This window comes from Equus przewalskii, chromosome 12, assembly GCF_037783145.1.
Source record: "Equus przewalskii isolate Varuska chromosome 12, EquPr2, whole genome shotgun sequence".
Taxonomy (NCBI): Eukaryota; Metazoa; Chordata; class Mammalia; order Perissodactyla; family Equidae; genus Equus; species Equus przewalskii.
In genome coordinates this window covers 1,771,263-1,796,650 of record NC_091842.1, presented here as the reverse complement: position 1 = coordinate 1,796,650, position 25,388 = coordinate 1,771,263, and the positions used below count along the sequence as shown (strand labels likewise).

General features: G+C 56.0%; 1 protein-coding gene across 6 annotated transcripts in view; it reads left to right on the top strand.

Annotated features, from left to right (window-relative positions):
* Nucleotides 1-25,388, top strand: part of MAD1L1 (mitotic arrest deficient 1 like 1) — a 415,963-nt gene that overhangs the window by 12,214 nt on the left and 378,361 nt on the right. For all 6 annotated transcript variants that reach the window (XR_011524656.1, XM_070567315.1, XM_070567316.1 and 3 more), the window contains exons 6-9: nucleotides 397-478; nucleotides 1,811-1,941; nucleotides 2,097-2,211; nucleotides 4,308-4,369. Coding sequence is in view for 5 of the 6 variants with exons in the window: in XM_070567315.1 (XP_070423416.1) it covers nucleotides 397-478; nucleotides 1,811-1,941; nucleotides 2,097-2,211; nucleotides 4,308-4,369 (390 nt within the window). In the remaining variant the exon portion in view is untranslated. The remainder of the gene's footprint in view (nucleotides 1-396; nucleotides 479-1,810; nucleotides 1,942-2,096; nucleotides 2,212-4,307; nucleotides 4,370-25,388) is intronic.

The window sequence follows — 25,388 nt, the reverse complement described above, 5'->3', positions numbered from 1 at the left end:
ACTTCAGCAGCTGTTGTCTTAGGAGCGTCCTGGCTGCTCAGTGGAGTCAGGGGTCAGTTGTGAGTGCGTCCTTGGCTGTGGCTGTCCCAGGGCCAGCGGAAGCTGCAGTCGTGAGCAGCTGTAGGTGGGAGGAGAGCTGTGCAGCACCAGGGCTGGAGAGGACCCTGCAGGTGTTCTGGACTTACCTGCCCTGTCCCCATGAGCAGACTGAGGCCACAGAGCCACTGACAGGGACCGGCGTCTGGGATCCTGGGGTGTCCCTGCACGGAGTGTGTGTGTGCATGCATGTGTGCGTGTGTGTGCGTGTGTGCCAACGCTGGAGAGCTTCTAGGATGAGGGAATCGTTGGCCTCACCACATACCTGTTTCTGCACATGATGTGCTTTTCTCTTCATAGAAAATGGCAGGAAGCGAATCAGAAGATTCAGGAACTCCAGGCCAGCCAGGAGGTGAGGGCAGACCAGGAGCAGAGGATTAAGGTGAGCTGCTCTGGGGCAGGGCCCGGCCTGAGTCTGGGAGACGTCCCAGTGGTGGGCCCAGCCGTCCTGCCCGCCGAGGTGTTTCTGAGCTGGGGGCGTGCTCAGAGGCATCTGGGGACAGTCAGCTGCCTCTGCCCGCTGTAGCCATTTGCACTGCTTGATTGTTGGGGGCTGGGATGGCGCTGTGAATCAGAGACAGTTCCTGCTCCCAGGGAGTGTATGAAGACGGCAGCAAACACACAAAGGAAAAGTCAACATATGATGGCTTCAGGCCCTGAGGAGTGCCGTGAAGCGGGTATGCTAGCTCAGGGAGGGCGGAACACCTGCTGGCGTCAGACGGCTGGCATGGACGAGGCCAGCTCTCAGAGCAGGTTGGCCTGACTTTGCTGCGGGAGGATGCTGCTATGGAGACGCACTGCCTGTAGAGTGACGGCCAAGCTCCGGGCCCTGCCGTATGACTGGGGGCTCCTTCCTGCCCTCCTGGCTCTGTCTCATCTGCATCCCTCTCCAGCTGTGCTCGCCTTGTCAGGTCTCAGACTCCCTGCTCCCTGCTCCGGTCTTCCACTGCTGCTCTCTGTGGCTTCGGTGATTCCCTATCCCCCCTTCCCAGCCCTCACCACTTCACACACCCTCAGCGTGTCTTCCCTGCCCCTCGTCTGCAGCCCTCGGCCCGCTTCTCAGTATTTGCTGCATGGCCTGATGTCTGTTTTTCCCACCAGACTCTAGGCTCTTCCCTGCAGAGACCTCATCTGTCTTCTCCATCACCCTGTTCCTGCTGCTTGTTGCAGTACCTGGACAGCGATGGGCCCCATTAGTGTTTGTCGAATGACTGACTGATTTGATCCTAGTCTCATACTCTGAGCCTTTCTTTGACTTGTCACTAACGGATGCCACCTATCTCCATTGTGTCCTAAGGGGACTAGAGACTGTAAGGAAAAGGCTGTCCTCACTGTGGAAAAGACTCAGTCATTACATGTGTGCTGCTAGAGGGACAGAAGCAGATCTTGCGTGAGGAGTGGGATGTTTACTGATCTGTCTGTTCAGGGAACCTCTGCTGACTGTCCTTGTGCCAGATGTCCGCTAGGGTCCTGCCTCCAAGGACAGCACAGTGCAGCGGCATGACGCCAGCCTGTGGTGCACTGTGGGGGCTACCCTAGAAGTGTACACTGAGTTCGCAGCACAGAGGGGCACACCTGGTGCAGCCCGGGCAGGCTTCCCAGGGGAGGGGGCTGGCCCCCATGGAGGCCGCTGAGGACCTGGGTCAGTTTGGCTTGTGTCAGAGAACTTTGTGGTATCCGTGACTTTCTCCTCTCTGTCCCTGGCCTCCGTCAGGATTTGGAGCAGAAGCTGTCCCTGCAGGAGCAGGATGCTGTGATTGTGAAGAACATGAAGTCTGAGCTGGTGCGGCTGCCGAAGATGGAGAGGGAGCTGAAGCAGCTGCGGGAGGAGAACGTCCACCTGCGGTGAGGCGCGCCTGGGCCGTGGGCTGGAGCCTTCCTGGCTTAGAGCTCAGGAGCGTGGGCCTGCAGCCCCCTGGGGGCGGTGTCTGTGCTCCTAGGGCTCCTGGACTCGTCCTGGGATGTGCGGCTGTTTGAGTGACTGTTTCTGGCCCTGCCAGGGAGATGCGAGAGACCAACGGGCTGCTCAGGGAGGAACTGGAGGGGCTGCGGCGGAAGCTGGGGCGTCAGGAGAAGATGCAGGAAAACCTGGTTGACCTGGAGCTGGAGAAGGAGGTGAGGACCAAGCCGGTGGGCTCTTCTCTGCGGGGTGTCCTCTGTGTCTAGACCCTGGACGTTTCAGTCCGACGTTCCAGCCGTCACCTGAAATACCGAAGCTGCTGTGCTGGTGTGGTGGGCAGAGTAGTGGCCTCCTGAGATGGCCACGTCCTGATCCCCAGAATTGTGAATCTGTTGTTTTACGTGGCAGAGGGGGACTGAGCTGTGCCGGTCAGCTGGCCAGTGGTAGGGAGGCGCCCCTGTGTTGTCCGGGTTGGCCATTGTGAGCACAGGTCCCCACAGGAGCAAGGGCGGGTGGAGGAGGTCAGAGCTGCATCGTGTGAGGAGGACTCGGCCCGCTGCTGCTGGTGGCGTTGAAGATGGAGGAAGGGGCTGTGAGCCGGGGAGCGTGGGCACCTCTGGAGGCTGGAAAGGGAACGATTCTCCCCTGAGAGCTCCAGCAGGAGCGCAGCCCTGCCGCCACCTTGATCTTAGACCAGCGAGACCCGGGTGGTCGGACTTCTGACCCACACTGCTGTAAGATAGTGGATTTGTGGTTCTGGGTCACTCAGTAGCAATAGGAAAACTGAAACAGATGGGGTGTCAGAGAGAGGACATGGTGTGTGGGACCTGAACAAACGCTGTGCCCGCCCAGAGACGTAAAGGGACACCTGTGCTAAGTTTCTTCTCCCTGTGTCTGCTGTTGGGACTCGAGGGGGCCTTTCGTGGGATGATGTTGTAGAGGTGGTCATGGGACGTCAGTGCTGAAAGCGTCCCGCAGTCTTCTGGGCAGATGAGGAGACAGGTTCAGAGAAGCTCTCTGTCTTGCCCAGTACATAGGAGTTTGGACCAGAACTTTGGCCTCTTGGCTCCTGGCCCAGGGTCTTTCTGTCCTTCCGCACTGCTTCACCTCGCCTCTCTGGTTTGCCTGGCTTAAACCATGTCACCACTTCCTGATCGTTCGCACAGTCCAGTGGGAGAGTAGAAGTTACTCTACTGTCTTCAGTGCTGTCAGCTGCTCCACCCGTCGGGTTCACTGCCAGCCGAGGGCGTCAGAGGGCAAGAGCAGAGTTCCGCTCAGTTCCTGGCTTCTGTAGGAACTTAGCCTGGAAAGACAACTCTGGAGCTGAACAGTTTTTTTCTGTGGATATAGTTTATTTTGAAACTGGTTAAGATTTTGGCTCTGGACTCACACTGCCTAGTTTTAAATCCTGCTGTGGATGCTTGCTGGCTGTGTGACTCTGGGTGAGTTACTTAACTTCTCTGTGTGTTCACTTCTCTGTGTGTACAATGAGAGAAATAACAGCATTGGCTGTAGTGATGAAATTGTTAACCAGGCACGTGTCCGGCGCATAACGGGCTCAGGAGATATTTGAGTGACTGAATGAATGCATTCATAGTACTGCACTCGGCTCCGGGCAGAGGCAACAGGAGGCCAAAGGCAGGTGGTTCCTGCCCTCACATTGCTCACATTCTGGAAGGTGACGAGACTCACGGGGCTCTGGGGGATGTGGGTCAGTGTGGAGCAGCTGTGAGATGCAAGGGCCAGCCTGCGGGCAGTCCCGGGCAGGGTGTGCCCACCTCCTCCTGTTCTTCGGGGCTGGCTGCCTCCCGCAGGGGCCATGGGTCCCAGTCGGCAGTGTTGGGTGGGGGAATTTGGCTGTAGGGCTGCTGAGTCCGCCTGCCCTGGGTCTTGGTGTCCTCAGGAGCACCTGGAAGATGGGGAGGTGGCAGGTCCTCGTGGTCAGGGCCCAGCGTCTGCTCCCTGGGCACAGACTCCTACAGGAGCGTCCCTGAGGCTGTTCGCTCCCCACCTGCATTCCTTTCAGCCGGCTGGGTCTCACAGGATTTCTGGGACCAGGAGCAGACGTGGAGCTTTTGTGCATTTCAGTCAGAGCTGAGTGCAGGCCCTCCAGAGGACCAGGGAGCCTTCCTGTCGTCCTCATCACCGTCAGTTTCTCGTGATGATGCTGGGTCTGGGCATCGATGTGCATGTGGTGGATGAGGACGGTCGGTGGGGATCTGGTGTGAAGGACAGCCGGAAGGTCGTGGGGTCCTCAGACAGGAGGCGGCGGGGGGCAGAGCTCTAAGTCTCCTCCTCCGTGTCTTTTCAGAGGCTGCTGGCGAAGCTGCAGAGCTGGGAGAGACTGGACCAGACCACGGGCCTGAGCATCAGGTAGGCGGCGGCGCTGGTGCCTCTCGAGTCCTCGCCTTCCCCTGCGCAGGGTGGGCCTGCCCCCAGTTCCCGCCAGCAGAGGCCCTGTCAGGGCTGCTGGGGAGCTTCTGCCGCGTGTGGCCGCTGTGACCAAGGTCTCTCGCAGCGGGAGGGAGCGGAGCTCAGGGGCTCTCCCCGCTGGAGCCACAGTGACCTCTCCTTCTGAGGTCGGGGCGTTCGCAGCCAGGTGGTGCTGGGCATTTGATGGCCCTGTGCTGTGGGGTTCGTTAAGGGTCTCTTTTTCGTATATGCTGAGGAAATGCTCTCTTCTGGGGGAAGTCATTCCTTATGAGGTGATTGTAAGGTGGGGGATGACCTGAGGTTTTAGGGTAAAAACGGAAAACGCCACAACAGAGGATTGTTGCCCCAGTCGGGCCTGCAGCAGCCTCCTCAGCTTGTCTTGGAGCTGCTGCCGCGGGCGAGTGGCAGGATGCTGAGTGGGAGGGCCAGGGCGGGGTGGTCCTTGCCTCTGCTCCCTGCTGCCCATCTCGTCTGTTCTGCCACCGTCCTGCTGGGGTGCCGCTGCCCCTCTTTCTCGGCATTGCTCTGCTGCTGCCTGTCCCTCAGGCCCCGGGACCTGGGGACGCCCTACAGACCGGCCTGCCCCAGCAGCTGTGGTGATGCCTGTTTGCTGCAGCCTGGGGGGCGGTGGAAGACTGCTCATTCTGGATTAGTCCTTGGAGCCTGGGGCACGGGGCCTGCGGTGTTTAAAGAGCCTTTTGTTTTATCTGCGCCTGTGATTGTAAGACTGTAGCTTCTTGGTGTCCTTCCTGCTGCTCTGGAAAACTGGGCCAAGACTGAGAAGCTTCTTTAAAGAGCTGTCCTGTAATTACCCTGTCGACTGCTGGTTCTGGAACCAGCGACTGCTCCGTGGGCGTTATTGACTCCAGTTGTCTGTCTTCGTTTTCCTTTTGCCTCGCTGAGTCGCAGAGGACAGATGAGGCTGCTGTTTCCCCTTGAACTCCGGCTGCAGAGCCCAGACTCCCGTAGTGCTGGCTCCAGGGGGACCTGAACGTTTGTGTTTCCTCCTGTTCTCTGGGCTTGGGAACTCGCGGGAGAGCTTCCCTCCTGCTCCCGGGAGATTCCCGTCAGAGGAGGAACCTCCGGGACTTCCTTCTTGTGCGAGGTCAGGGACCCACGTGTGCCTGGTCAGTCTGGCTGCTGGACTGTTGGAGCACCCAGCGTGTGCACAGAGCACCCGGCATCTGTCAGGCCAGCAGGGCTGGTGCACAGCCAGCTCCGTCTGGCCAGGATGGAAAGGGCAGCTGCTCCTCAAGCCCTTTGGTCCCACATCCACCCCTGAGGCCCCGCCCTGAGTGTGGCCGGCACGCAGGCGGGCAGACTTTTGCAGGCTGACTGCCAGCTGGGGCGGGCGTCTGCTCAGGCAGAGTTCTGGGGTGCTCACTCAGCCTGCCCTTCGTGGCCAGGCCCTTGGTGGGGGGTGGTCCTGCAGGCTGGCAGAGGCAGGGGCAGCCTGTGCCCATGGTCAGCTTGGGGTTGGGCAGGAGAGGAGGGGCCTGCCTCCATGGTGGGAAAACAGATGGCGTAGCAGAGGCTGGGATCTCGCCCTGCTCTCCCACTGCCGGCGTGCCCTCTTCCAGTCTCTGCCCGGCTCTGGGCCAGCTCTCTGGTCACTGGAGAGGAAGTGCACTGCCTTCCTCACTCTGCTCGTGGAGATTAACACCCCCGTGCGCTTCACAAGTGCCTTACAGACTGCAGAGGGGCCTGCTGTGTCCCTTCTGAGGGCCAGCGCTGCCTTCGAGAGAGGCACGTGGAGCGGCCTTGGTGCCCCGTCTCCTGCGGCCCCTTGGTGGGGATTTTCCTTCACGGGCTTTGTGGCCGGTTGTGCCTGGGCCGCTTCCGGGGCCACCTTGGAAACCTCAGCTCCTGCTCCTCACCTTTCCTGGCCCCGCTAGGCATTTGGGGCACCCGTCACCTCCAGCGACTTGTGCTCTGCTTAAGTGGGTATGTGTGTCGGATAAGAGGCGTGGGTCGCAGACCTGTGGTGTGGGGTGTGAGTGTGACCTGTTCTTGGAATCACCTGGAGAGCTTGGTACAAACGTGGACGCCTGGGCTGGAGCCAGGCCCCGTGGGTCAGCCCCTCCAGGCGCTGCACTTGAGTCTCGGGATGGCCTTGAATACTTTGAGGAGTTTGGCTATGTCTTTTTGCTGGGTTTTGGGCAGTTATTCGAGATTTCCGAGCAGGGGGTGACTTGGCGGAGCTCCCAGTTAATAAGTTGAATATGGGGGTGGGAAGCGGCCGGGGAGACTGAGGATGCAGGGAAATGTTGGGGCTCCATGCTGCACCTGGGGTCCCTGCAGGGGGGCGTGAGCAGGAGAGGGGCACTGTTTCGGGAGGCGGGTGGACAAGGAGGGAGCTGCTGTCTGGGGGCCTCTGTCTGGTGGCCAGAGGTGGGATCTGCCGGGAGCGGCTCCAGGGTGGGCGCCCTCCACCCCTCGTGGAGTCAGCGCAGCGGGCGGGCATGGGCCGTCTCAGACCCTGTTAAACTGCGGCTGGACATCTGTCTGGCCCCAGCTTGGCCCCTGTTTGTTGTGGGGTCTCTTTTACGCCTCAGTTTCCACATCTGTAAATGGAAGGGCTTTTCTAGAACATTGATTTCTCACCATGAGTTCGTGATCCGTCTGAGAATCTGATGACAGTCGCCGACTTTCTCCTCATGCACAGGCACATCTGTGTGGGTGCGCGTAGACGCCGTGTTGCGTGTAGTTCGGGTCCCACTCCCGAATGTGGTCAGCCAGCCCCAGCTGGCGGCAGTGAGTTGTAGTCCAGCGGGCGCAGGGCAGCAGGAGCTCGAGGGGCTGGAGGGCGTTTGCACCTGGCCTGGTGGGCTTGAGTCTATTGGGCCCTTAGGCCCAGGCTGCCATAATTTTGGGACTGAGGCTGCACATTTGGGGCATGTCGTGACCCCAGCCTCCTGCCTGTGTCCAGTGTCTCCGTGGGTTTCTGAGAGCTGCCACCACTAGGTGGCATACCCACCTTGGTGATCCTGGTTCCTCGCGGCCCAGGGAGCTGCCGGGTTCCACGGAGTGGCACCGGTCCGTTTGGACTCCAGGTTTTAGGCCCTCTGCCCTTCCACCATGGGACTTCCTTGCCAAACCGGGCTTTGGTGAGCAGGGGTGTGTGGAGCCTGTGGTCCTACAGTTCCTGCCTGCCTCTGGGCAGCCAGCGGCCTCTGTTGACTGTCCTACACCTACTCTGTGCTTGACCAGGCTCCTTAAGATCCTCACAGCCCTGGGGTCTGTGAGCTTCTGGTGCTTTAAACCAAGTATTCCCTGTGTGGGCTCTCCTCTCCGGACAGGGCCTGTGGCTGCGCTGCGCTTCTCAGAGGGCTCTGTGGCCTCGGGAAGGTTAGGAACAGGGATCAGTTCTAACCCATGGAGAGACCGAACCCCTGAACAGTCTACATGGCGTGACACTGGTCACCCTCTTCGTAGTTTGGCATTTCTTACATCCTGAGGAGCCAGAGATGCTAGGAGAGGTGGATCAACCAGTGAGAACCTCCAGGGAAGCCCCCGGGCTGAGTTCCTTCTCCGCCAGACAAGCTTGTCCACCCTTGGTGTTGCCTGACTCCTCGTCTCCAGCACATGGGTCATGTGGGTTGGAGGCAGTCTGGGCCTCACGACTTTGGGAGTCATGGTGCTGGCGGAGGAGGGGGGCCTGTGTGCTCGTGGTGGACGCTGGTGTGGGCAGCAGGGTGGGCGAGCTTGGTGGTGGGCCATGCTTGTCCCAGGGCTTTGAGAGTCGGGCTGAGGGATTCAGCAGCCGTACAGAGGGACCGTGGTGTGTGGAGACTGCGACGTGCTGAAATTCATCCCTCAGAAGTGTGGCCTCTCTGGGGAATGGCATGAGGGTACTGAAGGTGGACACCAGGAGACGTCCTTTGAGGTCTCTGTCACCTAGGCAGGACTGCGTGGGGCACTGGAGAAGAAGGAAGAACTGAGGGAGGCCGGATGGAAAAATTATCTTCAGAAAATTAACTAATGTAACTTACTATTTCAGTAGAATACAGGGGAGAAACGTGTGATCATCTCAATAGATACAGCAGAAGCATTTGTAAAAATCCAGGACCCATTCCGCTGAAAAGCCCGCAAACTAGGCAAAGAAGGGAACTTCCTCTGCCACATGACTGTCATCTGCAAACCCTACTGCTAGAGGTGCTCTGGTGGACGAAGGCTCCCAGCACTGGGGCGAGGCGGGGCGTCTGCACTCACCCCTCCCGGCTCACAGTGTGGGAGGTCCTACCCGCTGCAGCGGGGGAGAGAAAAGATGCGCAGACGGAGAGGAAGAACAGAGATGCTCTATCTGGAGATGGTGTAATTATGTAGAAAATCCCAGGGAATCAGAAAAAGCCACTAGAACTAACAAGAGAGTTTAACAGGTTCACAGAATACAAGGAAAATACACAAAAGTAGATTGAGTTTCTGTATCCTAACAACAAACAATTGGAAGTACATGCCAATTACAGTAGCATCAAAAAAGATGAAATACTTGGGGATAAATGTAACAAAATATGTGTAAGATCTGTACACTGGAACCTACAAGATGTTGCTGAGAGAAATTAAAGAAAACCTAATGACGATATTGGTGGTCTAGTGGTTAAGATCCGGTGTTCTTACCCCCCCAGCCTGGGTTCGTGTCCCTGTCAGGGAACCACACTACCCACCTGTCGGTTGTCAGACTGTGGTGGCTGTGTGTTGCTCTGAAGCTGAAAGCTCTGCCACCGTTATTTCAAATACCAGCAGGGTCACCCGTGGTGGACGGGTTTCACTGGAGCTTCTAGACTCAGACAGACTAGGAGAAGGACCTGGCCACCCACTTCTGAAAAATTGGCCATGAAAACCCTGTGAATAGCCGTGGAGCATCGTCTGACACAGCGCCGGAAGATGAGAGGATGGCGCCAAAAGACCGGGCAGGGTTCCGCTCTGTTGGGAGTCGGAAATCAACTCGACCACACCAACGACAAAATAATAATATAAATAAACCGTGTTCGTGGATCGGAAGGCTCAATATTGTGAAGATGTCAGTTTGCTGAAACTGATCCATACGTTCAGTGCAGGCCCCGTCAGAGCCCCAGCAGGCTTTTTGTAGAAGTCGACAAGCGGATTCTGAGATTTCTGTAGAAATGGACACGACCTAGAATAGTTGTAACGGTTTTGAAGAACAAGTTAGAGGCCTTACGATGGCTGACTTCAGGACACACTATAAACCGCATTAATCGAGACAGTGGCAGTGTGAGGACAGACATAGAAATCAATGGGGCAGGATAGAAAGTTCAGGAATAACCCGAGACTGTAGAGTCAACTGATTTTCGTCAAAGCTGACAAGATAATTCAGTGGGGAGAGATGTCTTTTCAACAGATGGTGCTGAAACAACGAGACATCCACACGGACAAATACCGATACCTCATACTGGACGCAAAATTTTACTCACTGGGGCGTAGACCTGAATGTAAAAGCTGAAACTTCTGGAAGCTTGGGTTTGGCAAAGAGTTCTTAGGACACAAAAAGTATGAACCGTAAATGAAGAAAACTGATGTTGGACTTCACCAAAATTAAAAACTTTTGCTCTCAAAAGACACAAGAAACAGAAGAGGCAAGTCATGGACAAGGAGGAAATACATACACTGCATATGCCTGACTGAGGACTTGTATCCGGAATATATAAAGAGTTCTTCTGGAAGCTGGCCTCAGGGCCTGATGGTTGAGTTTGGTGCGCTCTGCTTTGGCAGGCCGGGTTTGGTTCCCAGGTGCGGACCTGCACTACTTGGCGGTGGCCATGTTATGCTGGTGACTCACATACAAAATAGAATAAGATTGTCACAGATGTTAGCTCCTCTTTTTGCTGAGGAAGATTGGCAACAGATGTTAGCTCAGAGCAAATCTTCCTCAGCAAAAAACAAAAAAAAAAGGAGAATTTTTCCAAATCAGTAAGATGACCTGATTAAAAAAATAGGCAAAAGACTTTGAACAGATAACTTTAGAAAAGAAAATATACAAATGGTACATAAGGACATGAAAGATCATTGACGTCATGAGTGGAATACAAATTAAGGTGACAGTGAAATATTATTACAGATCCAATGGAATGGTTAAAATTAAAAAGATTGGCCATCCCAGGGCTGCCCTGGTGGCGTAGTGGTTAAGTTCATGCTCTCTGCTTCAGTGGCCTGGGGTTCGTGGGTTCAGATCCTAGGTGCAGACCTAGCACCGCTTGTCAAGCCACACTGTGGTGGCATCCCACATAAAATAGAGGAAGATGGGCACAGATGTTAGCTCAGCGACACTCTTCCTTAAGCAAAAAGAGGAAGATTGGCAACAGATGTTAGCTCAGGGCCAATCTTCCTCACAAAGGAAAAAAAAAGAGAAAAAAGAAAAAAAACTGATCATCCCAACTGTTGGTGAAAATGTGGAGCAACTGGAACTCTCCTCCATGGCTGGTATGAGTGGAAAATGGCAAAGCCACTTTGGAGATAGTTTGGCAACTTTCTGTACATTAGGACCCAGCAGTTCCTTTCCTAGATATTTACCCAAGAGAAATGAAAATGTGACTTTCCAAAGACATGTCCTTGAAGGTTCATGGCAGCTTTACTCATAATAGCAGGTGGAAATAGTGGAAATGTCCCTCGGTCGGTGGATGGGTGAGTGGCTCTGGTGGGCCCCCACAATGGCATACTACCGAGCAGTAAGAAGGAACGGACAGCTGCTCTGTAGGAAACACAGATCTCTCTCACTGAGCGCGAGAAGCCAGACTTGCTGAGTTCACACCATATGATGCCATTTATTTGGAATTTTAAGAAAGGCACAACTGACCTGTAATGACAGAAAGCAGATGAGTGGCTCCTTAAGTCTCTGGTTGGGGTATGCTTGGGGGCCTGTGGGCCCTCATGGGGTGCTGGAGATGGCCTGTGACTCGGTCATGGTGGCAGCTGCATGGGTGTGTGTGCCCTTGTGTGTAAGCCACACCTCGGTCAGGCTGGTCCGTGAGCCCTGAGGAGTGAGCTGCCGTGATCAGCTGTGAGGGGCGGGAAGCCTCGGGGGTGGCGTGGACTGAAGTCGGGTGTGGGTGGGCTTGTGCTTTTTAAAGCCTTCGTTTTGAGAAGGAACCCGTCCCCTGAGCTTGTCGAAGGCCTGTGGGCAGCGGGACGAGCCCAGGCTCTGTCTGCCAGTTTGCCTGTGTCTTGGGGACTTCGGACAAGAGCCGTGGGGATGGCTCTGCGTGAGACCAGCTGTGGGCTGTAGAAGATGCGCTAATTTCAGATGGTTGATTGGAGCAGAACAAGGGCGGGGAGGAGCCGGAAAGCGGAAGCGGGCTCCATCCCTCCCCATCTGTGGGGTCCTCCCCAGGCTTCCCTGGGCCACCGCTGCCTGGCGGGTAGCTGGGGGATGCTGCTCCCGCCCCCAGGCAGTCTGGGCGGGCGGTGCCTGCTGAGGGCCTGTGTCTTCCTGGAGCTGTGTGTGAACACGCAGGCTCTCTGACTGGGGCTCCTTCTGCAGCTCCACCCTCAGCCTTCTGTTTTCACAGCGTGTCCAGCAGCAGTTCTGCCCGGCACAGACAGCTCTACCGAGTTACTTTACAGCGTCCCAGCGTTCTGCAGTGTGGACGGACTCGGGGCTACTTTAGCCCCCTCTCAACGGACGTTGAGGTTGTTTCCAGTGGAGTGCAGCTTTCCTTTTTTTCCCGATAAGCAGTGCCGTATTGGTTGGATAAATTCTTAGAAGTCAAATTTTCACCTCGAAAGATAAATACCTTTGAAATTGATAGATACTGCTACGTTGCGTCCCAAAAATGTTGTCCTTCTTTACATTTGCATCGTAGTATATGTGCACTTCACTTACGTGGGAGCAGAGATTTAAAGGCACGTGAGGAGGGCAGGGCTGTCCAGTGGTTTGGCTTTTCACAAGTTTACTCAGCAGTTCATACTGGGGACCTTAGTAAACAGGCATGGGAGGCATGTTGAGCCCGATGGGTCAGCCTCCCATTTTGTAGAGGAGATAGTTGGCTCGTGGCAGGGATGCGCCTCTGTGGTTTGGCTCCTCCCCTGTCCCTTTGGGCCTGATCCTGGCCTGTTTCAGTCAGGCAAGGGTGGGCGTGATACCTGTCAGTTAGCCTGCAGGTTTGAGGGGATTGAGTGGGTGTGGAGGATGCTGGTGCCGGGGAGACGGAAGGGCAGGCAGGTGTGCTGGCTCTGAAGCCTGCAGCTGCACCCCTGAAACTGCTGACCCGTCACCTGGAGTGAAAGTTGGGAACCGACAAGTGATGACCTGGACACTTCCCCAAAACGTTTGTAGGCTGGCCAGATATCAGTTCTTGGGGACTAGTTTCCCTTGACGTGCGAGGCCAATTAGGAGGACAGTGATGGGCAGGGTGTAGTTTTCTTCCAAGAAGGGGTCTTACTGACCAAACTAGACTTCTTTATTACCCTAGTTACTGTGTTCGCGATTTCTGATTACCTAGGTATCGGGTTGGTCGGTACCAGGAGCGCTGTTGGTGCTGGGGAAGGTGGCGAGCTGTCAAGCATCTGGGTCCGTCTTAACTGGGCTTGGTTTGGTTTTCTTTGAAGGTGCGAAAGGAGGAGGAAGGAAGAATGGTTTACCTTCTGTATACTTGTGAGCAGGCCCTTTCTTCTGTCTTGCATGCTCGTGCCTCGGCGGGCTTGGCCATGTTCATTCTTATTGTTCATTCCTTCACTCATGTGTTCACCACGAGCTCATCTCATGGAGCCTGGGGTCTGGAGAGGGGCCTTCAACCACATCTGGCGCCTCCCTCGGGCCTGTGCATCTGTGATGCGTTGGCTCCCGGAACGTGTGTCCTTCCCACAGAGGTGTGCGGGCAGAGGCTGGAGACTTCTCTTCACATCCTCGTGGAGGCCAACGATGAAAGCAGTTGTTTCCCTGCATTGACTCTTGGCTGTTAAATAGCGGGTCATTGTCCTGGCGGCTGAGTCCCGGCTTCTCTCTGCCTTGGAAGCTGTGTCTTTACCGGTTATCCTCAGTCTTAAGACTTGTGACTTCAGAGCAGGGGCTTGTGTTCGGAGCCTCTGTGCCTGGCATCCAGGGGGCATTTAATAATCAGTGCACGGGTGAGTGAGGGTGTTGTAGCTGCTTTGTTTTTGTGCATTTGCGTCTGTGGTTAGTGGTGACTTAGGGTGGGGCCTCTTTTGTCTTGCTTGGCTGCTGTGACAAGGCCCTTGTGTTATTCACGCTGTTGTGTCCCAGTGGGGATCAGAAAACAAGTGTAGAGAGAGCTCCCTGACAACTGTCGTTCTTTTAGCTGCAGCCTCACCCAGGGCTCCGGGAGCAGCCCCTGCCCTTCTCCCGCTCCCTGCTGGGGTTTCCGATGTGAGTTTGCAGCAGTGTTCGCTGGCCTCTGCCTGCTCGCACCAGTGGACATGTGCAGCCAGGTGTGGAGGGAGCATGACGGGCTCGCTCTCCCGCAGCGGGCCCAGCTGTGGCTGCCTGAGCGAGCCGGAGGGGAAGTTGCTGCTTGGCCAGTAGCTCTGACAGAGACCCCAGTCTGGGCCCAGTGCTGTCCCCTCGGACTCGCATGCTCAGGGCAGGCCATGCGGCCGTGGGCCTTATAGCACTGTGGGGAAGATAAGAGAAATGTTCTCCAGCAGAAACTCTCCGGACTCTTTGGGGCCGTGCCCCCGCATGTGCTCGCCCTGGGCCCTGGAGACAGCAGGCACTCAGTGAAGCAGGTCCCGGGTGGCAGTGTGTCTGTAGTTCTGTGCCTCTCATCTTGCTCTCAAAGCACTTTCGGGGGCTTTTCTCCCAGCTTTGTAGATATGGCACTTCTACTTCTGTACCTCCTTTTAAATTGATTAGGATCTAAAGCCAGATAGTAAAAGGACTTAGACAAATTAGGCTATGCTGGATCCCCAGGGGATTGTTTTAGAGCAGGAGGCGGCATCTCTGGTGTCCTGACTGAGTCACACTTGGCAAGTGCTTCCTTAAGTCCTGTTTGGCCCCAGACCTCCTGGGGATGTGGGAAGATCCAGGCTTCGCCCTTGTTGGTGCCCAGGTCCCCCAGTCCCCAGGCAGCATCGGGCGTGTCTTGAGAGAGGACCAAAAGGGAGGAGGCTGCTGGGGTGGCTGCTGGCAAAGGGACGTGTGAGGAGGACTTGGCCGGGGCTGAGTGCAGGTGAGCAGGAGAGCTGAGGCCTCCTCTGAGCAGCCCCCCAGGGCCTGTCCTGCCTGGGAGATTTTCCCAGCAGCCACCATGGCCTTTGGAGAGCCGGTCTCGGGCAGGCTGCAGGGAACAGTTGGGAGGTATGGCAGTCGCATTTGGCCTGGGCTTCCCCGCCTAACAGCCTGAGTGTTACCTTTGAGGCCTGGAGGAGTGGCCTGTACTGCATTACCCAGGGTCATCCAGGGGTTAACTGCATGCAGCCCGATCACTGGTGTCCTTTCTCATGGCCAGTGTCATTTGTGTCAGAAGCTGAAAGTCCTCTTCCTTCTGCCCAGCTTGGCTTCAGTTCTCTCGAGGGCAGAGCAGATGTCCCCTCAGTTTTGAGCATCCCAGAGTCTAGGGTCGGTCAGGCCCATAGCCAACTCCTCCCAAGGCTCCAGCGCCCTCTTCTCCTTGGTGAACTGGCCGCCTGGGAACATGGGCTCTGATTCTGCTGAGACCAGTGGGGGGCCAGGGATGGGGGCCTGAAGGGTGGGCTGGCCTTCATTAGCATTAAGTGACTGAAATTGGGGAGCTTGCGTGCCTGAGCCACGTCAGGGAGAACAGGTTCTTGTTAGTGAAGGAGAAGAGCATGATCATTTAAGTAACAGAGGACCACAGCTCAGGGCTGTTTCGGGGCTGCCGATGGTCTTGGAGATCTGATTCACTCCTGTTTTTCCTCTGTAGCGTTCCCGTGTCACCGCGGTGCAGAGGCCTGGCCTCCCTGTAACCGAGTGTTTGCATTTGGGCATCTCGGGATCGGGGTACTGAGACAGCCATCGATGCCTCTGCGCCACACCCACTGCAGCTCTGACACTGCGCAGGCTTGTTTCAGGCCCCGATGGTTATGGGCATGGTGTCTGGGCCCGTCTGGCAAACACCTCCTCAGACTACTGCGTGTGGCCCCAGCAACGCACAGGCTCTGGCTGTCGCCACGATGGGCTCTCATCTAACAGGAACCGGCCCTTGGCAGGCGGGAGTCCTAAGGATGAGAAGAAAATGTCCCAGGTCACGGGGAGGGGAGAACCAGCGTGGCTGGGTCCTGGGGAGGCGATGGGGGTAGAGATAGGCGACGGCGGCCCCTTGGGGTTTGGCGCTGCTGTGGCAGAGGCGGGCCCGGGAGGCGTCGCTCTGGAGCTGTAGTTCCTCCTCCCCTCGGCCTGTCTGGGGTGCACCCTGGGAGGGTGGGTGGCAGGAGGCATGAGTGGGATCGCTCTCACACAGACCCTTGGCCTTGTGCAGGGCTCTGGTCAGTGGCTCCTCTTGCCCTTACGTCTTTGTGAGGGTTTGGTTTCATGGAGGATTTGTTGCCAGTGGCCCAGGAGCGCTCTCTGTCCCCTTCATTTTGGTCACTGTGTGCCCTAAAGCTGGAGGACGAGGAACTCTGTTTTAAAGTTCTTTGCATTCCTGAGCATGTCAAGCACGTCCTGCATCAGGTTCCACTTACGGCCTGGACGTTTCCTGTGCAGAACGTCCATCCTCCTGTCTGTAGCAGGTCCCTCTCAGGGCCTGGGTGTCTGGTGACTCCTGGCTTTGTGACAGCTGTGACAACGCCTTGTGTCTCCCGGGCCCCTGCTCGTCCAGGCTGCAGTGCAGGCTGGGGCACCGCGTGGAAGAACCCTCTGCAAGAGTGAGTTCAGGGTCCAGGATGATGGTCCCGCTTAAGTAAATGGCAAGGTTGGCTTTCAGACAACCTTCCATAAATAGTATTTCATTTGAGATGTGGACAAATCCAGGAAGAGTAGAAGAAAGCAAGCTGTTGAAATTTAAAAAAATCGTTTTAGAAACTAACCTAAGGCCAAAAAGCCCCAGCAGCCCAGCAGCGTGGTGACGCCTAACGTCCGCATGGAGGGTTGGTGGGGGGACTGGCTGCGCTCTCCATGGAGGCGGAACTCTGCTATGTCCTGAGGGGACCTGGGTTGCGTACGTATCCCCTCGTCAGTGTCCTGGGAGGAGGATCTCAGGTAAAGTTTCTTTGAGATAAAATTTATGTTACAAAATAGGTAAAAAAGAGAAAAACAGTGGGGGTGGAGAGTGGGAGGAATTAGATGAAACAAGAATGGCAGAATCTTGATCATTTTGAACCTGTGTCGTGCAGGAAGTTGATCGTACTGTGATGTTCACTCTGTGTGTGCTTGGAGTTTCTCTAATAGGCTTCTTCTTTTCACCCTCCTGTTACTGCTCAGCCTCTGAAGGTGCTGGGGATCCAGGCTCCACCGTTCGTCATCCCCTCGCCCGTGAGCTCTCGGGCCAGTCTGATTCATCCTCGTGTCTCTGGGCCCACCTGAAGAGGGTGCAGCATATCGAGTGGAACAAAGGACCGGCCTTTGTCCTGGAAGCAGCCAGCTGCCCTTTCAGGAGGTGGACACATTAAAAGCTGCTGTTTGACTTGGCCACCCCTTCTCAAGGCCAGTGCTTGAGAGCCTCAAGGTGAAGGGCAGAGGTGATGCCAGAGGAGCTGCTGCCTCTCACCGCAGATGCTCTTTCAGGCTGCTATTTGTGCTCCTTTGGGTGGAAAATGAACTGTTTGGATTTCCCTGGGGAGAGTTCAGAGGAACATAAGCTCCCGGAACCCACCAGTAGCTGGAGCAGGAGAGGGCGTCTCTGTCTGTAGCCCGTTCAGGGACTGCTGCTGCTTCTGAGGCTCCCAGATCTTGGGGGCTCGTGGTGGGGACCACACCTTGGCTTTGGGTCCCGTCCGTGCTCTTTCTGGCCTCTGTACATTTGGGCAGCTTGTACCCTTCTCAGGAGCCTGGTGTTTGAGCCAGATGACCTCTGAGGACCGCACTGGGCTCCCTCCCTGGGTTGCCAAGTTTCAGATAGAGTGCCTGTGGGAAGGACTTTAGTAACATGTTGATGTTTCAGACGTTTGTGAGAATTTTCAGAACTAACTGGGCAGAATGCTCCCCTTCCAGCTCCAGCCGTTCCCTGGGCTGTTGCCCAAGGCGTGGGACCACCTTCACCCCAGTCGTGGTGGCCAGTTCACTGAGGCACAGGTTGCCTTCTGGCTCTCAGGAAAGATAAGGATATTCCGCTGTCCAAGGAAAGCAGTGCAGTGTACGGTCTAAATTTCGTGAACTCCCAAGAATTTGGTGTATATTCTGACATCCCCAACTGTTTGGCTTTGGAGAGTTTTAAACTCACGTGGGAGAGTTGGGGAAGCTTTTTCAGTTAAACAGATATTTTAAAAAGATGATCAATAGGGGCTACAGATTAGAGTTATTAAAACTACCTCTTATTAATTCAAGAGCTTTTATAACAATAAGTTAAACGATAGCTTTCAGAAATAGCTGAGTAGTTTCTTTTTTTTTTTAAACAGAGAAGTCTTATATATTCCCAGCACTGAAGCAGCTGGACCAGAGATGGTATGAGTGGGTCATCCTGATATATCAGTTTGGATGCTACCACTTGTCTGTACATGCGAGTTCCTGACACTTTGCATGAAGAGAGTTCACTGGTAGTTCCAAAGCAGACTTGGACGAGCCCCTGCTCTGGGCGAGGTTCTGGGCGAGGCTGAGTGGAGCTGGTGGGTGACACATCTGAGCGGGTCATCCCTGTGCCCTCCGACCTGCGGTCTAGTAAGGAGAGGAAACCCAGCACTGAGGGGTGGGGCAGGGTGGCCCCCCACTGGGGGAGATGGGCAGGGAGGCTCGAGCCGGGTGGCAGGCAGGGAGGTGGTATGTAAGAGGACTCCAGAAGAGGTGTGGAGGTGTTGAAGGATGGGTGGGTTGTTGACGAGTGCAGAGGTGAAGGGTAGAGGGGAGAGTGTGCTGGAAAGCCAGGAGAGCAGGGCTCCACGAGGGGCAGGTGCACAGTCTCTCCGGAGGACGGGGTGGTCCCGTGTGGCCGGGCCCTTTGTGTGAGCAGTTCTGGGAGGGCAGGGCCTGGCATGGGTTTTGCTGAGCAGGCAGTGAGGAGCCTAATTTTGGGGCAGGGGAATTAGGCTTTTCTCCCGAGCTCTCCAGTCTGGTTTGTGTGACAGGTGTCGTACTTGCTGGGGAGGTGGTATCAGAGTAATACCTTGAGACTATTAATTTTTCACATGGCCTTGCATACTGCATTTTCATTTTATTTCTAATGGTTGTGTCTTGAGCTTCCCCTCTTGCCGTGATTGGGGTCTTTATTTGAGGGCATGTCTGCTCACAGTGACGGGCACTAACGTGGTCGGGGTGCCAGGCATCTTTGGGCACAAATGCTGATGCCTCAGGCGATAGGGAAGTTGATTGGGTGTTTTGTCTGACCTGTGGGAAACAGTCATGGAGAGACTCCTGTCATTGCAGATCCATAAGGTGCTGGAGAAACTGGTTTGAACAGGTGATGCATTCACGTGGCTTGGCATTCAAATGACACGACAGATCAACAGGGACGAGGTCTTCTCTTGCCCCTCCAGCCAGCAATCTCCCTGTAGACAATAGCATTACTAATTTTTGGTGCATTTTTCCACAATACTTTATGCGTGTGTAAGCTGATGCATGTGCCAGTGCATTTCCCCTTTCACTCCCGTTGTAGGGTATTACATGCCCTGTCCCGCAGCTTGCTCTTCATGCTTAACACACCCTCACACTCTTTCCATGGCACACAGAGATCACTTTCTTAAAGGTCTTTCATATTTTATTGTATCAATATCATGCAGTTAGGGGCCAGTGCAGGAGACTTCCCTCACTTCTGAGGTTGGGGGGTCCCCAGGGCCACCCTTAGGGTCAGTGATTCGCTGGAAGGGCTCACAGAGTTCCCTGAAAGCTTTGCACTCACAGTTATGGTTTATTACAGGGAAGGAAATAATCCTGTTGAGCTTTGAACAGAGCAAGCTCAGGTGGGGGGATTGGATAAATTGTCTTGTTCCCCATCCTTAATTTAGTACAATCAGCCTCACTTCTGAGGAGATAAACCTTGTTCCAGCCAGCTCGCTTTAATGGCTTGTTCATTAGCACCAATAGAATGAGGCCTTTTCTCAAGAGGCCTGTTTTTTGTTGATCAATAATTCCATCTGCTTTATTGGCAATGTTTTTCTTGCCTGAGGAAGGGCCCTAGAACCCTTTGCTGGAAGCCGTACTTGTGTGTCATGTCAGCCTTTGTTAATTGGTGGTGGGACTTCTAGGTCACAGGCTGTCCCTGGCGACGGTCCTTGGTGTCGGTCCCATCACACTCGTGTTGGGGAGGCTGTGGGCAGAATGTGCAGTGGCCCTGGGGTGGCCTGGCTGAGCCTGGGCCTCACAGGGCAGTGGTCGTGCGTAGGACTCAGCCAGCCTGGCATGTGGTCCTGGCCCTTTTGGGAGCTACACACTCTTGAAAGCACCACACAGACAGTATGAAGGAGCGGCCGGGGCCAGGAGAGTGGCGTCTTGTGCTCTGGGAGCTTTCAGGGGGCCTTGACCTAGGGGAGGGGCTTCTGTGGCATGTGGCTGGGGTAAATCTGAAGGGTTGCGTTAATTGGTGGAGAGGGGAGGGCTTCTGCCGAAGGCTCATGGGCGAGAAAGAAGGATGAGTACAGAGGACAGGGCAGAGGTGGCCTGGGCAGGCTGAGACACGGGCCGAGAGATGGCAGACAGTTGTGTTCCATCAACCCGAGTGGCCCCGGGGGCCACACTGAGAGGTTTGTCTTCGTTGATGACTGTTGAATCCGTTCACCAGCTGTGACATGGCCAGCTTTGAGATGACCACTTGGCTCCAGTTTGGAGCAGGAGTGGCACAGGGACAGAGTTGCTGGGAGGTGAGAGAGGGGAGCTGGGGAGGGTGGGGGCTTTGGGAGGGTGCAGGTAGATGGGACTGCAGCAGGGACAGGGTGGTTCTTAGGAAGGGACAGCTTGTGGCCTCTGTTTGGGACACTTGCATTTGAAGCGTCATTGAAACAGTCAGAAGGCGTTGTCAGATGTGTACAGTGTGACGGTGAGGTCTGACGGTGAGGTTTAAATGGGAGTCACTTATGTATGGTCACTGATGGGCGTGGCCGAGCTGGCCTGAGGAGCAGACAGTGGGGGACTCGGCCTCGGGGCCTGGGGACCAGGGCCTCCCCCCGCTGAGGCTTTGCGGAGGAGGGTCCTCTGCGGAGGAGGGGGTTCCGTGGAGGAGGGGGCTCTGCGGAGGAGGGGGTTCCGTGGAGGAGGGGGTTCCGTGGAGGAGGGGGCTCTGCGGAGGAGGGGGTTCCGTGGAGGAGGGGGCTCTGCGGAGGAGGGGGCTCTGTGGAGGGGGCTGCGGAGGAGGGGGTTCCGTGGAGGAGGAGGCTTGCCCCTGTGGGGGCTTTGGCTTCCTCATCTCCAGAAAGAGAATGGCACCCTCCACCCATCTGTGCTCCACGCATAGGCGGACCAGTTGGCCTGTGGTGATCAGCATTGGTTGTCAGTCTCTGTCCCCTGGTGGGGAGGACGATGCCTTGGAGCAAGGAGGCCTTGGGACACACCTGGGGCCCGCACCTCCTGGGAGGTGGGACATGGCCTTTCTTTGGGTCTCCTGTGTTCAGTCTGGGTAGAAAGCTTCCTGCCTGTTCTGCCCCTGACCTTCTGCTTACCTGTATCCTCGAAGGTTAGAGGTGCCAGAGGGCTTGGGGTGGGCCACACAGAGCCAGCAAGCCTGCCCCAGGAGGAGGGTGCCGAGCCCACGCATGGGTGTCTGGGCTGTGGCCGCGACACTCCTGAAGACTTAGGCTTTGAAACTTGAGAGAGAAGGTGACGAGACCCTAATGGATTCTGTGTTTTTAGGAAAAACCTGGAATCAGTTGTTTCCTACAGCAGTTTTGAAAGCGCTGACCTCAGCTCTTAGCACGCAGCTCTCGGGGCTCTTTTTCAAATGAGAAGGCTTTCCGAGGGACTGGCGTGTGCGTATTTGTACACGTGTCTGCGAGGCCTGGGGGACGGCCTGGCCACCTTCGCCAGGGGAGGCGGCCAACATGGCCACCCGAGAGGGGAGGCGGGACTTCCCAGGACAGGTGGCATCCCCCAGGGACGTGCAGAATTGCTGGGCACGGATCCTCTCTCTTCCCCGTGAGCCAGTGGAGCCCCTCCCCACACCTGAGGGCCTCCGCGCCCCAGAAGTTCCGGCGGAAGCCTTTGGGACTGGGCTGCGGGCCGGGCCTAGGGGAGCGGTGCTAGGAGCCAATAGCCCGCTGGAGCGAGCGGGACCGAAGAGTTGCCTTCTGCGAGGCTCTGGGCGCTCAGCCCAGCTGAACGAAATGCTGAAGGCAGAGTCACCGCTCAGCGGGCTTTGTCCCCGATGGTCTGGGTCCGAGTGGCTGGGCAGTTGGTTCATCAGGAAGACTTCCTGAAGTGGCTGGTGGTGGAGATGAATATGGGCTGCTAGTCTCCAAAAGGGTCAGGGAGCGAGCACGTCCTAACCGTTTGCTTCCTCACGTGGCAGCTGGCAAGACAGGTCTTGACTCGATTTATTGAATTGAGGCCTGACCCTTCCTGCTAGGAAGCGATGAGAGGAGTGGAAGGTGGAGGCTGCACCTTGAGGGTGGCGTGAAGTTTGCAGTCAGGTCTGGCGGTTGGCCTGTCTTCTTCCCGATGCCTCCTGTGGCTTCTACTGACGTGCCTTTCCTCCTGTGTTTACCTGTGGACGTTTCCTGAGCGCTTAGATTGTGTCAGGCAGGCCCTGCGCCGGTGCTGGGAGGCGGCTCCACGTGGGGAGGGCTGTTTTCCAGTAGAACTCTCAGCTCGAGTAGATCTGAGGTCAGTACGCAGCGCATCAGGCAAGGCTTCTGGAAGAGGGGGAGCTTGACCTTAGGCTGAGAGGCTGGGAGCGTGTTCCAGGCAGGGGGCGACTCGTGCAAATGCACACAAGCCAGAGGGACTGGGTGTGCTTAGGTGTCACGTTACCTCCAAACGGTTCTAGCCAGAGCGCACGGAGGAGGGTGGTGGTGGCAGACGCTGGAGGAGTGGCAGGGGTCAGATCCCGCAGGTGTTTTGGGTTGTGCTGAGGAGTTTGGACTTAACCTGCAGGGCAGGTGGGGAGTGGCCACTGTGGTTTCAAGCACGTCCTCTCCGTGGGCGCCTTCCTCCCTGAGGCCGCTGAACCGGGGCTTTGGTCCTGGCTTGGCCCTGCCCGTGGATGTGCGTGGCACTCTGAGTCTGTGCAGGTTTCCCAGTCCTGCAGCACAGGGGACGGCGCCCCGTCAGGTTTGGCGGGACAGTCTGCCCACAAGCAAAGCGTAGTCGAGATGTGGGGACAGTGAGAGTTGAGGTGGTGGCCCTCCCTGCCTGGAAGTCTTTGGAAGGGTCTTGCCTTCAAGGCCAGGCTCTTTCCAGTCTGTCCTCTGTGTCCTCTTCAGGTAGAGGCCTGTTTTTTCCTGACCCCATCATCTGTTGATGGAACTGTGATTTCAGGAAACTCATTCATGTATTCATTCTTTGCACATTTATTTCAGGAACTGCCGTTTGCCAGACATCGGGCTGGCTCTGGGGTAGAGAGTTATAAATCACAGCTTCTGCCCCCATAGGACGCAGACAGTTTTAAACAATGAGAATGAAGGGGGCGCCTCGTAGCTCAGTTTGTTGAAGATGCTGCTGCAGCATTTTGCAGGAGTGTCTGATTTAGTTGGAGACAAGCCTTGGTTATGTCTTTGCTGCATCTGAATAATGTTGGTGGGCGGAAGGCCAGATGTTCCTGTGGCCTGGAAGTCGGTGACCGATAAGAGCCTCCAGAGGCGGTTTGTTTACAGGCAGTCCCTGCTCTGCAGAGGGGCTTCACCTTGCCCACAGGATGGCTCCGTTTGATGCTGGGGTCACCCTGGAGAGTTGCTCAGGGCTCGCAAAGCCCATTCGGCTTGGTGTCTCAGTTGTCATTCTTCCCAACTCTGTGGATGAGGCAGGGCTTTACCTCCACTTAGCAGAGGAGGGTCTGGAGGTTCCAAGAGGCACTCACTGGCCAAGGTCATTCTGGGGGTTTGTGGTGCCCTTGGTGGACTGCTTGGCTGGTCCTGGCGCGTGGGGGGCTCGGCTCTCTGTAACCTGCATCCATCTGGCTGGCCACATTGGTGCCATGCAGCTGGATCCCGCGTCTTTGTGAGCCGATCAGCCTGCTGCTGGCACTTACAGGCTCCTGTTGGTCGGCTGCCCGTCCGTTTAGCCTGAGCAGCACTCAGCACGTACGTGGGCACAGAGCCCATCAGCTGATAGCACTCTTTTACACCCGATGGCTCCCAGCCCAGCTTGGCAAGGACGGCCTGCCAGCCTGCCGGAGGGCTGACCTCCCTGCCTTTGCTCGGGGCTGAGCGCCTTCTGGCAGGCTCTGGGGTGTGCTCTTGGCTGGGGGAGGCTCTGTGAGGCAGAGTCAGACGGTAATTACTTGGGAGACAGGAAGATTTAGCTTCTGAGGCGGCAACACAATACTATCTTGTTCGCGGAGGCGGCTGACTTAGAAGATCAGCAATTAATTTTTTATTACGTGCAAACTACTCTTCAGTTCCGTGGAAGCAAACAGTCCTCCCACAGCGAGGGGGGCAGGCTTCTGCCTCGTTTAATCTCTCAGAGCGCTGTCTGTCTGCTTTGGAGCCGATGGGGTTGCCTCTGAGCCCGTGGGGAGGATGTGCACACACCAGTGCTCTGGTTCCCATCTGCTCCTCCTGGCTCCTGCCTGCTCTGCCGTGCCAGCGTCGACTGCACTTGGGTCGCGGGAGTGCTTTGCCTTCCGTTTGGTAGGACTGATGAAACGCAGGCCCCTCTCTCTCTTAGGAGGGGTAAGCGGCGGCTCGCTGCTTTTAGAGGAGGCTCTTCTGAGTCAAAGCTCATTTTTTATGGCTCTTTTGGGGAAGTTAGGTTTGGTTTTTGCTAGAGTGAGTTGAGAAGAGTCACAGGCAACTGTTATTGGTATTTCTTTTGGTTTGGGCATTTTGATTGTTTATTAGAGCTTAGCTGCAGTGTCGCAGACATCCCAGTAGGGGTCGCCACCAGGCTAGTGGAACTGGAATCTTTGAACAGAGAATTTCAGTAACAGAAACGTCCTTTCTCTCCTTCCATCTATTCAGTAGGCTGGATTTTCTTTTCAAGTTTTCATAACTAAATAATTAGGACCTATGACGGGATGGATTTAGGGCAGAGCCTGGCAAGTTTTGTCTGTCAAGGGCCAGGTAGTAAGTATTTGGGTCTCGGTGGCCCCTGAGGTCTGTGTGGCAAGTACTCAGCTCTGCTCTGGTAACACAGAATAGGGCTACGAGCTCTCCCTTTTCGCCTGGGACATGGGGCTTTTCATGCTAAAACTGGGATGATCCAGGACACAGCAGGACCATTGGTCATCCTGTGGGAAAGCTGCCGCAAACAGTCTGTAAAGGAATGAATGTGGCTGTGTTCCAGTAAGGCTTGACTTCCTGAAAACAGGTGGTGGGCTGAGTGGGCCTGAAGGCCATCGTGTGCTGACCCCACTTTAGGGTACAGGGCTGGCCACCCAGCTCAGAGCCCTGCTGTCTCCTTTCCCTACAGCTTCTGCGCACACAGGATCTTGGTGATTGCTTTCTTTCCTCTTCTCTGGTTTGGGAGAATCTGGTCGCGGGATGTGACCCTGTTTGAGGCTTGTTACTGGAAGTGCACCTAGTGTGGGATTGGGGCCCCTCGGTCACGGGTTCACTGCCTGCCCCGCTGGTCTCACCTTGCACAGCCAGGTCTTGTTGAGGGCCTCTGGCAGACGTCATCTGCTTGGCGCGGTATCCACTGTGCAAGAGGACCCGGGAGGCACTGACCGTTCACGTAAACGGATTGCAGAGGGAAGGTCTGGACTGTGGAGAGGCATCAACGATGACCTACCCTACACAGGGACCGCCTGAAGATGAGGCAGGCCTGGGGTTATCTCAGGGATGTATTATG